The 17217-nt window shown below is 47.4% G+C and overlaps 1 protein-coding gene across 1 annotated transcript in view; it reads right to left on the bottom strand.

The window, feature by feature from the left end:
- Window positions 1-17217, bottom strand: part of LOC119448065 (ankyrin repeat domain-containing protein 50-like) — a 78299-nt gene that overhangs the window by 39793 nt on the left and 21289 nt on the right. Inside the window, exons 2-6 of the mRNA XM_049665128.1 lie at window positions 15930-16084; window positions 12879-13350; window positions 12248-12481; window positions 7330-7608; window positions 3828-4151 (exon numbers count right to left, since the gene is read on the bottom strand). Coding sequence (XP_049521085.1) covers window positions 3828-4151; window positions 7330-7608; window positions 12248-12481; window positions 12879-13350; window positions 15930-15991 — 1371 coding nt within the window. The 5' untranslated portion in view covers window positions 15992-16084. The remainder of the gene's footprint in view (window positions 1-3827; window positions 4152-7329; window positions 7609-12247; window positions 12482-12878; window positions 13351-15929; window positions 16085-17217) is intronic.

Genomic DNA, 17217 nt, shown 5'->3' with positions numbered 1-17217 from the left:
ACGGTCGTTATGATAGTGCACCGAATAACTGAAAGCAGCTGTTTATAATATACAAGCTGCTGAGTTAAGCGGTCATACATTTGGGAACGGCATTACATTTATGCAAGAAATGTAGGATAAGCGTAACATGTTTTTCTCGGAAATCACACTCGAGATTAATTTATGTTGTTAGCACCCCCAGAAATAAGCCGAAGAACGCAGCCACCTGCTTTTTTCTTTTTTTAATATGAGCAAATTCTTCGGTTTTACATGGCAAAACCACGATATGATTAAGGCATCCGGTTTATATAGTTTTTGCCACCTGGGGTTCTTTAATGTGCACCTAAATAGAAGTACACGAGTGTTTTTCCATTTCGTTCCCATCGAATTCCGCGACCTGGACTGAACCCGCGAGCTCAAGACCGTATCCACTATACTATATAGCCACTAATTAGGCTACCGCGCAGGCTTTCTTTTCTTTTTCTTTTCTTTTTTTTGAAGTATATCGACTGGAAAAAAAATCCACGTACAGCTTACGGCCAAAGATTGGCATATAGAATGGCCGCTTTAGGCTATGGGACCAAATATTTTTGTAGGCATTTTTTATATTATTGTCTAATAAAATTCCCCTTTGATTTGCTTTATTAACTAAAACCGTTTTCGGTGCTCGAGGTCCGACTGCAATAAATGACCCCTTAATTACCGATTACTCTGCATTCTGTTACGCGAGAAAGGCGAAAATTTGAATGAAATGTTGCGCTGCAGCTTTTTTTTTTTCTATAACAATACTTCCCGTAAATCTGAGGACAAGGCGCCGGATGGGGCAGCTATGTTAATTTTATTTGCTTGAAGCGGCAAGCAGGAAGGTTGCATATGTTTCTCCTTCTGCGTTTCGCAGGACCTACTGATGAAAAACTTTATGCACAACAATACACACGAGAGATACATGGTGCTTGAAGAACGAGAAAAATATTTTTTCTCCGAAGGGAACCGTGCAATAACAGAGTAGAATGAAAGCCGACACTGCGGCCGCAATGCACGCGCAATGACCGAGCGGTAGTAAAAAATAACAAAAAATAAATAAAGAAGAGAAAGAAAGTAATTTATTCTTAAGGCATAAATACATGTCATATGCAATTATGAACCCCATTTGAGCGGTCTGAACGCAAATACCAGCGCGCGAAGTAGTACGAATGACCCTGCCGAGCAGTATCGCCAGCAGTTTCCAATGGCACGACCTTGATGCGGCCCAATCCACTTCGACCGCAGCGCCGCCCCAGTATTTTTCCACGTCGGGCGCCTCACTGCAAAGCATGCGCCGCCCCAGCCGCTCATCCCACTCGACCATATTCTAGTACACTCTAGGCACCGCCATAGAGTAAAAGCTTTGGAAAGACCCGTCAATGTCGCGCGCGAACAAAAAAAAAAAAAAAAAACAGAACGAAAGAAAAAAAGAAGAAAAAAAACGCGGTGGAAATTTCACCCTCTCTCAAATGGCAAAGTTGCCGATTCTGCGTTGCACCGGAACATGCGTGTACGTGCCGACGTCTCAGCCACCCTACCGCAGCCACGCGTAGAAAATGGCAGTGGAACCTGCTTTCTCCTTTATGTTTCCTCTACTTTGTAGTCACGTGTTGACCTTGCACGCTGCGGCTACGGCACAGACGGAAGCACTAGAGTGACCTAGAATATATTCTAGGTCGCTCTAAGCGGCGCTGTTCCAGGCCGGCCAACGAAACTACCCACGCCGGCAAACGCTGCTTCCCGATAACGGCAGAAAACGAAACTTCGGGGAGCTGGCGCCGGGCCGGCTCGAGCGGCAGCGCCTGCACGGCAGCGAGCGCACACGGTGACACTTGAAAGTGAGGGGGCTACAGGGAGGCCGAGAGGAGCCACCGAAGCGGCGGAGTTGCGAAGGCGAAATCCGCTTTCCTGCCGCCCTCCGCCCTCACATTCCACGGTCTCCGCGTGCGCCCTTCGCCGTGCAGTCCCGGCGCTGCCCACTTCCTGAAGTTTCGTTTACTGCCGTTATCGTGAAGCGAGCTTGGCCGGCGTCGGCAGTTTCGTGGCCCTCGCTCGCTATGCGCGCCATGATATTTCACGACTCGCACTCAAGATTCTGGTTTCAGCCTCACTGGCTGTTCGTTCGCACCACGTGCCCTTCTCCTCCACTTCGTCTCTCTTTCTTCTTCGAGCACTCCTTGGGTCGGCCGTTTGAGGGGAGCGTTCGCCGTCTCCGCTGACTTCCGTACTCCCAGGCAGCCACACTGTAACTGGTATTTCGTTTCCCGCAACTGCACTATAAGCGACACGTGTATACATGGAGTGCTATGGGAAAATTAACGGGAGTTTGAAAAGACCGCACTATATCCGGTCCTGCACTATAAGCGGTTATGTTATAAGTGGTCTATACTGTACTCATTTAAGACTCGACGTGTGTCTAGGGCAGAGCTCGTGTACATACTCTACTAATCCTGCACGTCAAAAATGAAACGCTCAAACTTTGTAACAGAAGGGATCAACATATATTTCAACAGCAATCGGTGAAGCTCAGACTGTCCGAGTGATGTGATGTGCTTGGCCAAGTTGGTGCAGGCTGTTACAGATGGTGCAACGTGTCCTGCGCAGCAAGTAGCCACACCGAAATCATCAGCTAACTTTCCTTCTTCCGTTTCCGGGAGCCTCGTCATGTTTTTCTGTCTGCCAGCGATGAGCAAATCATTGAAGCCAGAGGCGCTAGTGCGTTCAGTTGGTGTGTAACAATGTTTGTGTAACCTTAACCCTCATTAAACCATTTCCAAACTTTGCGAGTCTTCCTGCGTTCAGCCCAAGCCTCACAATATACCACCCCAGCTACCACCGTTGGAGAGCCCCATGCAATATGATATGCTTCCTCGTACACCAGTTTCACTCACCTGAAAAGCGAAATCTACCAGTTAACAACGCATATAGCAATGAGCATGGTAGATTTCGTGAAACCCATCTAGAAAAGCAAGCATGTCTGCTTGATCACTGTGCTTCTCTCTTAAATATATGAAGACTAAAGCTGCAGCAATTAGAGCGCTTCTGAAAAACTCGCATGATGGCACACAAAGCACCGATGTAACAAAAGCGACAGCTGAGTACACAATATTTGCTGTCAGGAACACGCAAAGTACGCAGAAGCACACGGTATCTTTCACAACATAGCGTCAAACGCCGCATACATCTTTTTAAGACAGCCGTCGTCTGCTAGCGGCTTGCACTTGTCCAAGCAAAAATCTGCTGACAGCTCCGAGTCCGCGGCTTCCGGTCCATGAAAAACGAAAACGATTCTGCCAGCTCTCGGACTAGTGGACGGAGCTTCCGAAACTGTTCGAGAAAATTGAATGCGGGACAGCAGTCCCAAGCAGTCCAGGGCTGTCAGGGACTGATAATCAAAGAGGCCCACTGTATTGTCTCTGTCTCGACAAACTATGTCGCAAAACAAATTGATGCTCCACTCAATTTTGTCCCATGCCATATGAAAGAGGCATTGTAGGAAAATAATAAGCAAGACGTCAATGCGGTTCTCTACAACGGTGAGAAGAAACAGCCTAAAATTTTGTGTGCTGTTCTTGAAAGGAACCAGAAACAACGAGGAACCAGTGAAAGGAACAAGGAACCATGAAAGGAACCAGAAAACAACATGAAGCAATGGTGCATATAAAACAAAATGAACACAGGAAAAGCAATCTTTAAACCAATTTTTAAAGACAGGGAACAAAACAAATGTGCAAATGGAAAACGAGAGAAATTTTCAATTTTGCTGGCGCCAGTTAGGCTGACCTGAAAAGAGAGACAGTGGTCAAGGCACAACACAATCACACCTGTGTGGGGGGCAGATGGGGACCTCGTAGCGTCTGCATCATGGCGAGCATGGCGTGCCCTTCGGCCGCGTGGCAGAGGTACTTCTGGGTGCAGTGCTTCACATCAAGCAGCCACTCGGCGAAGCTGTGGTGAAAGAGCAGCAAACAGCCGTCTTCACGCTCCACGAGCAGCCGTGAGAGCAGCGCCAACCGTCGGCTGAACTCATCGCGGGTCAGCAGCTGGTTGCGGGTCCACAGGCACAAAAACAGCTCGTCTGCTGTCAAGGGCTGCGCAGATGCCAGCAGCACGTGCAGAACCGGTTGCACGCGCAAGAACTGCCGCCGCTGCATGGGACACAGACGAGAAAACGAGTTCAAACAGTTACCTTACATCAAGTGGAACATTGGGTTAGCTGGTGATCAACCACAGCCATCTAGTAGACACAAGAACAATGGAAAGATAGATTCACTTCAGCCATGTCTGCTTTTCCATCTTGACATTTATTTAGATGCTAGCTGGTTACAGGTTACGTCAACTACTGCATGTAGCCTGGCTACTACGTCATGAATTAGCATCTTCACATAAGGTTCAATGAATGTCGGGGCCTGAATGACAACTAAAAAAGGTCAGACCCTTGCTTTGTACAGTACCAATAGCCGGACTCAAAAACTATTAGCCAAATCGCAACACTCACTGGGGGCAGGGCCATAGATATCATGGTGCCAGTCCAGCATGAAGGACATTGAGCTGATATTGGGACGTTAGAATGTGGTCATTTGGAGAAGAGAGAAGTTCCTCGTGCTGCAGTTCCTTTCCGATACAGCATAGCTAGTGAAGCAATAAAATATAGCATCATAAATGAGAAAAATCTAGAGTATGAATTCACCTATACGACACTAAAATGTACCAAATTTTAAGTGCTGCAACTGCTGCCTGTTGCCTCACTAGCATAATAGCACTCCCAGGAATTAGTCACAAAGCACAAAAAATTATGCAAGCAGCCCAACAAACAATTAAAATATACCTAGAGCTGCACTTAATTATGCTTTTGCTTACACTGCACTTGACAACTATAATGACATTTAGTTTAATGTTGTTCGCAGGCTGTCAAAACTAACCAATTTCACCACAGTGTATTTGCTGGCTACAATAAGAAAATGCAAAGGGTGAAGTACACGTTGCACAAGTTGTGGGGATGCGCGACTCTCACGTGTCTCCTGTAATCCGGCTTCACCGTGTGGCTAAGTGCCTGCGGCAGTCGTGGTGGTTGCAGCGCATTGCGAGAGATGGCGCTAGTGTCGCGATGCTAACGCCACCGAACGGCGGGGTGACTTGGGAGAAAAAGGTCAAAGGCGCTTCCTCTTTGTCTTGGGATCAGCGACGAACACGCATGAACGCTTCGTGCGTGCGCCGGCCCGCTTCGCGAACCATCTCGCTAGGCTAAGAGCAGGACACCAGTTTGGACGAACACGGATCGTTCGAACGCGCCACCGTTCGCGTGACCGTACACGTGAACGACTACGCGATGGTGTCGTAGCATGGGGCGAACATATTCGCTCGCTGTCAGGTCGCGGTGAGTCGGACTTCCTTGATTTGTCGCACGCCCATGTGAATGTTCTATTGGTTGTAATTCGGCTAGCGTGCATTAGTGTATGAAAGGCGCAATAAATGCCCTTTTGATTGTTTACACTACTGTGTTGTCGTTCCTTTGTCCCAAGAGCACGTGTGAGACCCCACAAAGTAAACAACCAAAAAAGTGAAAAAAAAAGCAAAGAGGCTTTGATTGTGCCTTCATTGCATTTCCTTGATTGAAGAAGTGGCATTTTGCGAACGCTTAATCCTACCATGAGAATGGTCGATAGCCCAACGTGCGACTTCCGTGGGTGCAAGAAAACCATTGAGCACCGGTCCTTGCTACAGCTTCAAACTCCTCTCTCTGTGAACAACCTTGATGACGATGATATGATGACATCATGATGACAGTCGGAGGAGAATGCTGGAATCACGACCATGGAACGACCACAATGGGATCACGACTACAAGCGCATACCTAATGGCTGAAGCTATTTGACAACTTGGGTATACGGGTCACCGTAGACGGCCCGGCCCGTATACCCTAGTAGGCGATGAATGTCAATCGCATTAAAATAGTGTTGTGTTAATTATATCGTCACAAAAATACGTCAGTAGACAAGGGAAATAATAGTCGTTTACTGCCATAAAAGTTCAGAAAGCTTTCATAAAACTCGGTATTACAAAATATACAAAATTTTGCTAGCAGCCCTGCTTGCTCACACCTGTGCCATCCATTATGTCTATGCTTATATGTCTCTGTTAGGCTGAAATTCTCATGTGAAAATGCCTTGGCAAAAGACATGGTGCAGGAGCTAGACACTGCTCCAGCAAGGCTATTTGGGTTAGCTTCATGCAGGCAGCTAAGGCCACAGCAGCACGGCTGATGTGATCCTTCTTCAAGACTTCTTTGGAATTGAGCTGTTCTCACATAAGCTATGAGCGGCTAATGAAAGTAGCCATCTGCTTTGTGCCACGCAAGCAGTGAATTGCAGTGGAGCAGTGCTGGGTCAGTTGGTGAAGGTTACCGTATTTACTCAGATATGAACACACTTTTTTCCCTGAACAATATGCGCAAAATTGGGTGCGTTTATTATGCGGGGTAAAATTCCCCGTGATTTTTTTTTTCCCCGGCCACCTCTAAAAAAGTTGCAGTTTTGCTCGAAAAGTAACCCATCGATTGTGATAGTAAATGTGTAGAGAGCTGTATGAAGTAAGGAGTAGTTTATCGGCCATATAAACTTGCAAAATAATTTAACCAGCATGGTGTCAGTGCCCACAGGCAAGCATGAACAAAATCATACTCGATGACCACGGACACTCACTGTCGAAATGCTGGCGTGAGGAAGTGCAGCAACAACAGCAAGCAAAGTGACCTTCGTGCCGTGTATTGCTTCAACACAAACTGAGCGGCGATAACAGAGCACACACAAAGGTATAAGCCGTCATCGCACCTAGACTCAGCCCCCAATGCAGATCACTTTCAAGATAGGGCGCGCGCTGCCTCCCTCCCTCTCTTCCCACCGGCATCATGCGTGTGACGAAATACGAAGCATTTCCTCCCCACTTTCCTCCCTCGAACGCGGGAGATGAGCTGCGATCGTCGGCGTTGACGGCGAAAATGCACCTGGAGTGTCCATATGAATTGCTATCGCAATAAAAGTAGGAGACACACAGTTCGATTTGGCATCCAATAAAATCGTACCCAACGGTCACCATATCAGACGCCGAATCATACTGTGTCTCTCCTAGTTCACGGCAGCAAGTTCAGGGTGCGTTTACTATGCGGGAAAAAAAATGTTTTGATGACTAAAGTTGGGGGTGCATTCATTATCCGAGTACGTTCATTACGCGAGTAAATAAATACAATATTTAAGGTTCCTATTTACAGGCCAGTGGTACAACCTGCTTCACGATTGTCAGACCCTCCCGACGTGACAAGATCCTTGCCTGGAAGAGGCGCTGGCAGAGCCACAAGTAGAGGCCATTGAGGGTGCCTGGAATGTGTCGTATCTCGCGCAGCGTCACCCACCGCTGGGCAACACCATCAAGCAGACACTCAAGGTACAGCAGGCATCCATTGCTCTTGATGTGCAGCTGGTTCAGGGCCTCTGCTGTGTCACGGGCACCCAGCTGCTGGCGCAGTGCTTCCTCACCATCCAGCCGTGCCAAGATGTACTGCTGCATGTCCCGCACTACGGATGCCTTGCGAAGGTCATCCAGGCTGATCTGCATGTCCCAGAGCCACCTTGCTGACATTGCAGCTGGAGACACAACACAGTACAAGTGCTGAGATTATGATCACCCGTCACTGCCACAAAAAGCAGTCTGTCGTGACCAGTTTCACTCGACGTCCTTCCATGATGACATGACTGTGAAATGTTAAGTTGGTTTCCCTTTCCTTGCTCTTTCTCACTTTCTTTTCTCTTCCTTTCTCCAACGTGTGTGACAATAACATTTATGCATGGTGGCCTATTTTTCTGTGGGTCATACCACATGACTACATACAGTATAGACCGCTTATAATGTAAGTCGTCGGAGTCGTGAATATCCGCACTATAAGCGGTACTGCACTACAACCAAAGCAGCCATTTTCAAGGCCCGCACATATACACAACATGTGCACCAAGCCGCCACGCATATGCGACAGTCATGGAATGCGGCTAGAACGTTTGCATTCAATTTACAGTCGAATCTCGTTAATTCGAACCAAATCACGGGGCGGCGCCTCCGACCGGCATTGCTCTGGCACCACCATAGAGTAAAAGCTTAGGAGAGATCCCTCAATGTCGCGCGCGAACAGAACAAAACAAAAAAAAGAAAGAAAAAAAAAAACGCAGCAAAAATTTCACCCTCTCTCAAATGGCAAGGTCGCCGATTCTGCGTTGCGACGGAACATGCGTGTAATATGCCGACGTCTCAGCCACGCTACCGTAGCCATGGGTAGAAAATGGCAGTGAACCCTTCTTTCTCCTTTATGCTTCCTCTACTTTCTAGTCACGTGTTGACCTTGCATGCTGCGGCTATGGCGCAGAGGGAAGCATCGGCGCTGTCCCAGGCTGGCCAACGAAACTGCCCACGCCGGCCAGAAAACGAAACTTGGGCGCCGGGCCGGCTGGAGCGGCGGCGCCTGCACGGCGGCAGGCGCGCACGGTGACAGTCGAAAGTGAGGGAGCTACGAGGGAGGGCGAGGGGAGCCACCGAAGGGGCAGTTGCCGAGGCGAAATCCGCTTCCCTGCTGCCCTCCTCCCTTACATTCCACGGTCTGCGCATGCGCCCTTCGCCGTGCTGTGCCGGCACCAACCGCTCCCTGAAGTTTTCGTTTCCTGCTGTTATCGTGAAGTGAGCGTTGGCCGGTGTTGGCAGTTTCGTGGCTCTCGCTCGCTATGCGCGCCTTTATATTTCACGACTCGCACTCAAGATTCTGGTTTCGGCCTCACTGGCTGTTCGTTTGCACCACGTGCCCTTCTCCTCCACTTCGTCTCTCTTTCTTCCTCGAGCACTCCTTGGGGCGCCCGTTTGAGGGGAGTGTTCGCCATCTCCGCTGACTTTCGTACTCCCAGGCAGCCGCACTGTAACCGGTATTTCGTTTCCTGCAACTGCACTATAAGCGATATGTGTATACATGGAGTGCTATGGGAAAATTAAAGGGAGTCTGAAAAGACCGCACTATATCCGGTCCTGCACTATAAGTGGTTATGTTATAAGTGGTCTATACTGTATTGTGCATAAGTAAACCTGTTATACATGAGTTGCTGAAGAGAGCTTGAGGTAAAGAGTACCTCAGCTACTACATTTCTCTATGTTATACAGCAAGAAATAGAGAATGAAGAACAAAATAAACAAAAAAAAGACAATGACACTACAAAATATAATGTCACAAAGGAAAGTTCTTTTGACATGTGTCCTTGCAACTAACCGAATGATGTACAGTAGACTTCTATTAATTAGTTTTTTCGGTTAATTTGATCCCGACCGAAGGTCCCAGCCGATTATGCCCATGCATTTCATGGGCCCAAACTTTCATGATTCCGATCCTAAAATTATCCTTCGCCGGATAATTAGAACTTGATTTTCAAGCAATAACCGTAGCTCCACGACAGCTGGCTTTCGGACTTTAGGAGAACTAATTTTTTATTCCAACAATTAAACAGTGGAATAGGCTGACTGAAAAGCAAGTGCATTGTGTGAACGAAGATGTATTTTATTCCATGTTGTAACCCCCATGCTGTAACGCCTGTGGGCGCTGCGGTGTAATTGATGAATAAATAAGGAAACCGGCCGTCTTCGTGCGACACATATTAAGGCCATTTTTCTTGCCAAAAATCAGGTGCGCGTGAGGTTTCTACTCCATTTAGGAGCTTTAATGTAATTTCTACATTAGTTTTCTACTTCGGACACATTAGAAAGTGGGCGTGCGTTTTATTCAGGGACATGTTAGACTCTGGCAGATACTCTAAATGAACTGGCGGTATGTTCTGGCGTTTTTGATGCATCTTGTTTAATTCGAACAACCGAGTAATTCGATTAATTTTGTCGGTCTTCTCAGGGTCAAAATAACAGACTTTGACTGTATATATAAATTATGGGGCTTAACGTCCGGAAAGTGCCCAATGGGTTATTAGGGACACCGTAGTGGAGGGCTCCAGGTTAAATTTGACTACCTGGGGTTCTTTTAGCATGCCCCAGAAGATGAAGACATGCTTTCTCTTCTTGCCCTCTTCCTCTTTTTTTATTTATTTCACTGACCAATGGGTCTGTCACTTTTTGCATGTGGCTTAAATGTGCAGTATGTTGTGTCCAATATGTTGTGCCAATATCTTGGCAAATATCTACAAGGATTCCACAGCTACCTTGGTTCTTCACAAGTAGAAAGTTACCTATCAAGAAAGGGGTCAGGCAAGGAGACACCATCTCTCCAATGCTATTCACTGCATGCTTAGAAGAAGTATTCAAGCTCTTAGACTGGGAAGGCTTAGGAGTGAGGATCAATGGCGAATATCTCAGCAACCTTCGGTTTGCAGATGACATTGTCCTGTTCAGCAACACTAGGGACGAATTACAACAAACGATAGAGGACTTTATCCGAGAAATTTTAAGCGTGGGGTTGAAGATTATTATGCAGAAGACAATGATAATGTTCAATAGCCTGGCAAGGGAACAAGAATTCAGGATCGCCAGGCAGCCTCTAGAGTCTGTTAAGGAGTATGTTTATCTAGGTCAATTATTCACAGGGGACCCTGATCATGAGAACGAAATTTACAGAAGAATAAATTGGGTTGGAATGCATACGGCAGGCACTGCCAAATCCTGACTGGGAACTTAGCACTGTCGCTGAAAAGTGTACAATCATTGCATTCTACCGGTGCTAACATATGGGTCAGAAACTTGGAGGTTAACAAAGAAGCTCGAGAACAAGTTAAGGACTGCAGAAAGAGCGATGGAATGAAAAATGTTAGGCCTAATGTTAAGAGACAGGCAGAGAGCAGTGTGAATCAGAGAGCGAACGGGGATAGCAGATATTCTAGTTGACATTAAGAGGAAAAAATGGAGCTGGGCAAGCCATGTAATGTGTAGGATGGATAACCAGTGGACCATTAGAGTTACAGAAGGGATACGAAGAGAAGGGAAGTGCAGTCTAGGACGGCAGAAAGCTAGGTGGGGTGATGAAGCAAGCCATGTAATGTGTAGGATGGATAACCAGTGGACCATTAGAGTTACAGAATGGATACGAAGAGAAGGGAAGCGCAGTCTAGGACGGCAGAAAGCTAGGTGGGGTGATGAAGTTAGGAAATTTGCAGGCACAAGTTGGAATTAGCTAGGGCAAGACAGGGGTAATTGGAGATTACAGGGAGAGGCCTTCATCCTGCAGTGGACATAAATATAGGCTGATGATGAATGTTGTGTCCTTGAGTATCGTATAATGTGCTGGCAGAAAAGTGACGTACAAAAGAAAACAAGGACTGCATTCATTCCAATGTCTTCCTATGTACACCCCCATTTGCTCAGCACTGTACTAAAAAACTACAACTTTACCAACTTTACCAATCCACCATATATTTGCTCGAGTATGTTGGGTGCAGCACCAGGAGCCATTTGACCCATCACTGATGACATGCACCAAACAGTGTAATATCGTGACTGCTAAGGGGCTGTGGACACTGTAAGTGTTCCCCTCATGGCAGGCAAGTCAGCTATTTCAGTAGAAAAGCCATCACCACTTAGCTATCCCCAGCTAAATTCCCTTCCAAGGAACGACTTCACCTAATATTGCCTTGCTTCCATGATCTGACGAGAACTCAGCTGGAATAACGCAAAACTATTCCAATTTGTTTTTATTTCAAATCCACCATTAGCCCTCCATGGTAGGTCAAAATGGCTTGGGCTTAGCCCATGTGGGCGAGCTCCATGCCTATATGGACAGAGCCTGAGCCATTTTGACCTATCACACAAGGCTGACGATTTGGAATCCTGCGGCGCGATCTTGTACGCGTTCCAAAATGGAACGAAGGCGTTCTGTTCCATCGAGCCGCACACGATTGGTCAATTTGAACGTCGCGGTTGAAATTGGCCAATCGTGTGCGGCTCGATGGAACGGAACGCCTCCGTTCCATTTTGGAACGCGTACAAGATCGCGCCCCTGGTTATCCTGGGCCTGGTGTATCTAGTGTAGCCTGGGGCATACTATAGCACCCAAAATGAAGTACTATTTTTCAAAAGTGTTCTTTGGAAATATTAAACCTCCCTTCACACAGCCAATGTCCAAAAACTTTGTACACATGCCTTGGCATCCCCTCTGAAATATGTTTTGTCGTACACACTAACTGGGGAGAATAAAGGCATCTGGCATTTTCTTCATCGCATGCACCTTTCTGAAGCCAGTAAACATCCGTGTGATGGTCTTGCTCTGCCTGCGTGCTGAGCAGACGAGCAACAGCCACTGTGGGAACAGCTGCTGGTGGGCAGCCAGTAGCTCGGCAATTGTGCGGCTGCCTCTGCCACCCTCAGAGGAAGTGTGGTGCCTCTGTTCACCACCATGGTGGTGATGGTGGTGGCGATGGCGGCGATGACTGCCATTGCCTGTCATACCAGAGATGTTCACCTGCAAAGGAAGACACACTCCAGTGATGTCTTTTATGTTATGTTATATTTTATAAAATTTATATTATAAAATCATACTGTCGTTTAACACAAGACCTAGTCATCCCCTTATCCTTTCTCAGAAAAAAAAAAAAGTATTACCAACTTCAACAAACAACTGTACCTTCCTGGAGGCTAATCTCAAAACCCTTTTCCCTTTAACAAATAACTCTTCCCCGCATGTTTTCTTGATGGCAGCTCTGAGTGGGCAAAAACTACAAGGAAGAGACAGCTAAGACTACATCGGAACACAAAAGGAGATTAAACGGCTCCACAATATTGTACCGCACAATGCTGGCTTCCTATCTCTGGCTGGAGACTGAAGCACACGAGGCTTCATCAGAGCCAGATGTGCATACCTGGACAAGGAGCGACTCGTCGACTGAGTCCACAAGCAGCAGACATGGCTGCTCAGGTGGCTCAATCTCGAGCAGCGGAAACAGCACAGCCTTTTTAAATGCTTCATCGGGCCAGCGCGCGCACACCGCAGGCTCAAGGGCAGCCTCAGCCTCACGCAGCCGGTCCCGGTAGCCGCTCAGCAGGCCCACTTGTTCACACCTGCACAGCTGACGCACTAGGCCCAGCACAAACGAGGCCACGGCCAGGGTGCGCGTGTCGTGAGCTTGGCAAAAGTGGTGCGCCAGCAGGCGCCGGCTGAGCACATGCTGGCGCGCCTCTGGGTCGGCCACTGTTGGCTGTGCAATCTCCTGGAAAAAGGCCGTCTTGCCACAGCCCGGCCCACCGACCACCAGCGCACCACACGTCTTGGACGCAGGTCGCTGGTCAAGGCAGTGGGCCAGCTTGGCGAACGCCCACTCCCGGCAGAGGAACCTGCACCCAATGATTCATCAGCATTCTGTAGCCATGAGGCTCCCACTGCAATGTTGCTTTTAGCAGCTATGGCACATAGAACCAGACGTGATGGAAACGTGTTTCTAATGAGTAACACTTTTTGTCAGCACAATTTTCCCATCATGTTGTTGCAGAGCACAAGTTGATGGAAAGAGAATTATTGTGTAGGAAAGCCTAAATAATACACTCTTAAAAATGTTTGCACTCTGTCGGGCTTATCTTGGCCAACAATAATAATCGTCATCTGTCTTGTGTGCCTTTCATTCCTTTAAAGCTGTGCGCCCGGTACAGAATGGCAAGGGCGTCTTCAGCGTGACATAGCATTCTTGACAGGAAAGTAGCGAGCGCAGAGTTTTCAAGAAAGGAAACGTAAGCAAGGCATATGTCGATTATTGTTGTGTGAGAAGATAAGCCTAATATATGCACAATGTGCTCATGTGAGTTCGTTAAATAGAGTCCTAAATGCATGTGAATTTTGTAAAATATCGGCAAGAGTTCGGTATAGCCACAAATTCAATACACTCGAACCTCGTCATAATGAAATTGAAGGGGAGCCTAAATTACTTCGTCATATCTGTTACTTCATTATATCCATTATCGTCATTTACTGCAATATATGCCCAATGGGGGTGCACAGTAGTGAACATGGAAATAAGACGGTTTTGTGGCCTGCGGAACGGCGACACGGACGCCCATGCGATAGAATTTGAATAAAACAACAAAAGAATCTTCGGCGTGTGCCACACGTGACTTAGCACCCGACGCGACAGCCTTTAGATAGCTGCCTTCTGTTCCATTGTTATGGTCCATCACGTCCGCTTTCCACTTGTCGCGATCGAGCGGCACATGGCACACAACACAGCGCTCCGCTGTCTGATCGAGAAGGTAAGCGAACTTCACCGCGCTAGCTTGGCTCGGCCGGCTTGTGGCCTCCAAGACTGTACCGATGCCAATGCAATTATATATGGTGTTTTGTGGCGCAAGGGCCAAATGTGGCCAAAGAGCGCCAAGACAATGAACGGTATGTTTGCCATGATCAGTGAGTTCCAATGATAGGGTGCAATGTGGCTGTAAAGGGGCCTAAAAACAAATCGCGGTATAGAAGCGTAAAACATATATCGAATAAAATTATGGCAGTGACGTGTGGAATCCTCTATGGGTCATCAATGTATGAGAAATGGTCATGGTGCTAAAATTCAAAGTATAAAAGTAGTACGACGCCTACCAAAGGCCTTTGTGGACAAAGGCCAGGAGGCACGTGCTCTCTTTAATACCGCAGCAACGGCCTCTGCTGAGAGGCCGTGCTAGAGGATAGATAACACGTAAATTACGTATATCCTTTAAAAACGCAAGGAGTGATTGGTATTTAAAGAGAGGTTCATTGACCAAAAACATACAAGGATGCAATGGAAGATTCTGCCGTAATGGTAATGGAAAATGTGACCGATGCCAATGCAATTCGGAGGCCATGCCCAGCTGCCAGCTCGAGCGGCCCGTCGCAGGGAAACGGAGAAGTGAATGCGCAGCCTGGGCATGAGCCCCGAGATTGCGCCGGGGAGATATCTAAGGCCAAGCCCAGCTGCGGCTGCCTGCACGGTGCACCGTATAAAAAGAAGTGAATGCACTAATCTTTTGCGTGACAGAGGTCAGTGGAGAAGTGCGATAGTAAGCTGCTGCTTGTGCACAGCTACCTACGCGTGCTGGTTAGAAAGACCAGTGTTGCTCGACGACATACACAATGTACCACAGCAGTTTTGAACTGCCGCGGTAAAGGAGTCCTGAAAGCCACAGAAAGTGATGTACTTCGCGCACAACGTTCGGGTATTTTTTGGTTTCAGAGACGAATCTAGTTCATTATATCCATTGGTAGGACAATTTAACTTCGTTAAAAATACATGAATCTCTAAGGGGATTTCAAGGGGAATTTCATTTACTTCGTTATATCCCGTTTCGTTATAACGAGGTTTGAGTGTATATCCGCATTCACTGTAACATGGTTTGGCAAGAGACACAGGGCGATATTTCATCAGCAATTTCGATGATGCATTAAGAACATTAGAGCAGCCACAGCTGCGTTTAAGTTACTGATATGGTAGAACTCAGTGTAACTGCGGATAGAGTTATGTGAGCTTTGCAAAATGAAACTATGAAATGAAAGCAGATTTGGAAAAGAGGACAGGTTATTGTATCTGTGAAGCTTACAAATATTTATATGCAATGCATCAAGACCTCACGTGTACCAGGGATGTTAAGGAATGCTAACATTATACATTCTTGGCATGGGAAGTAATGATAATTCCGCTCCTAATCCACTTCAAAATCCATTCTCATCCCAATGCACCACATGTGCCGATATTAGCTCTGTAGGCATGAGACAGTGACCTGTTAACTGCTAATACGCGCAATTTCTTAACACAGTTCTCGTGCAAATTTTTTGGGAGGGTGGAGAAAACAAGTGAAACAGCTTTGTGTTGAACTCTAGCTCTCTGTAATCGTTCGTGCAATGCACAGAAATAAATAAAGTAGAGGCCGGCAAGAAGATGCAATGAAAAGCAAACCTGCGCCGGTTGCAGCCGAGACCATCGCCGGTGGTTGCTGCTGGCTGTAGGGGCGAGCTCATGGCCACGATCGGCGAGCGGTGCGCAGCTGCAGGCCCTTGCTCCTCGCTGCCGTCCCGCTGCAGGGCGCCGTGAAGCCCTTACGCTGTCTCATCCTGCATGCACACGGTGAACCACGTGGTTGGCCGAGTTGGTGCAAGCTGTACAACAGAGGTGATGCCAACACACGTGCGCTACCTCCAGCAACCAAGAGGGCATCACATGCAAGTAATCACTCGTGTGTTCCAAGAGCGACACTGACAGACAGCTCACGCTGAACGCCAGCCCTCTGTTGGTGCTCTTCCTCCCAATTGTTTTCCCTTCACAATAAAGGATCAATTTCTTGAGCTCACAATGAGACGGTTAGCAGGCAGCACAAGTTACCGGCTGCTTGTTCCAACTACAAGCAAAAACAAAAGTTTAAGCAATTTAAAGAAAGAAATGCTTTCATTGAAAGGAGCCTTGCTGAAAGTGAAAGATACTTCCCCACGCATGCCCAATCAAAACAACACAATCAAAGAGTTGTTCCTGCCGTTATCAGGGTAGCATGCATGCAGCGAGGTTCTCGAACACAAATAAAAAGAAAATAAGCTTTTAAGGTGAAGCTTCATTTGTCTACTTTCCTGGGTTTGGCATGGCTGCCTGGCTGCTGTTGGGTCAGTCACTATCTCGACAGATATATTTCTGGATATATTCTCACGTAGCATTAACGCGACCTTTAATACGCCCCGAAGGCGCGGCGGACCGATCACACTCGAGGCACAGATCAGTCTCAAGATGAGTCCCCACAAGCGATGAAGACGATGAAGCCGATGAGATGATGAACATGTGCAGCCAACGAAGAAGTCACTAAGAAATGCCCACACTAATTTCCCCCACGTGCCAGCGGCCAGCCTGGCAGCAACTTATACCCCTGTCAAGCGGGCAAGTTAAGTGCACTTACGGAAAGTGTCACTCGGTTTAAGTGCACTTTGCCGAATCTAAACGTAGCAAGTGGAGTGTCACTCGCAGAAGAGTGTACTCCGGTCGAAGTGCGTTGACGGAACGCACTTTGCTGGCCGAGTGCCTAGCCTCGCCGCCAGCGGTTTCAATGGTACAAATTGTAATGCATAAAAAAAGGACACAGAAGTTCATTTTAGTGGTTGAACAGCTCTTGCGCACAAATAATAGCCTAAAACGCGCTCATATTCTGTTCTAGCAGGATCAAATGCCGCCTCGTCGCACGCCGCGATGTCGTTCTGGATTGGCT

The sequence above is a fragment of the Dermacentor silvarum genome, chromosome 4 (assembly GCF_013339745.2).
Source record: "Dermacentor silvarum isolate Dsil-2018 chromosome 4, BIME_Dsil_1.4, whole genome shotgun sequence".
NCBI lineage: Eukaryota > Metazoa > Arthropoda > Arachnida > Ixodida > Ixodidae > Dermacentor > Dermacentor silvarum.
The sequence above is the reverse complement of the archived record's forward strand: the minus strand, read 5'-3'. Positions and strand labels throughout refer to the sequence as shown.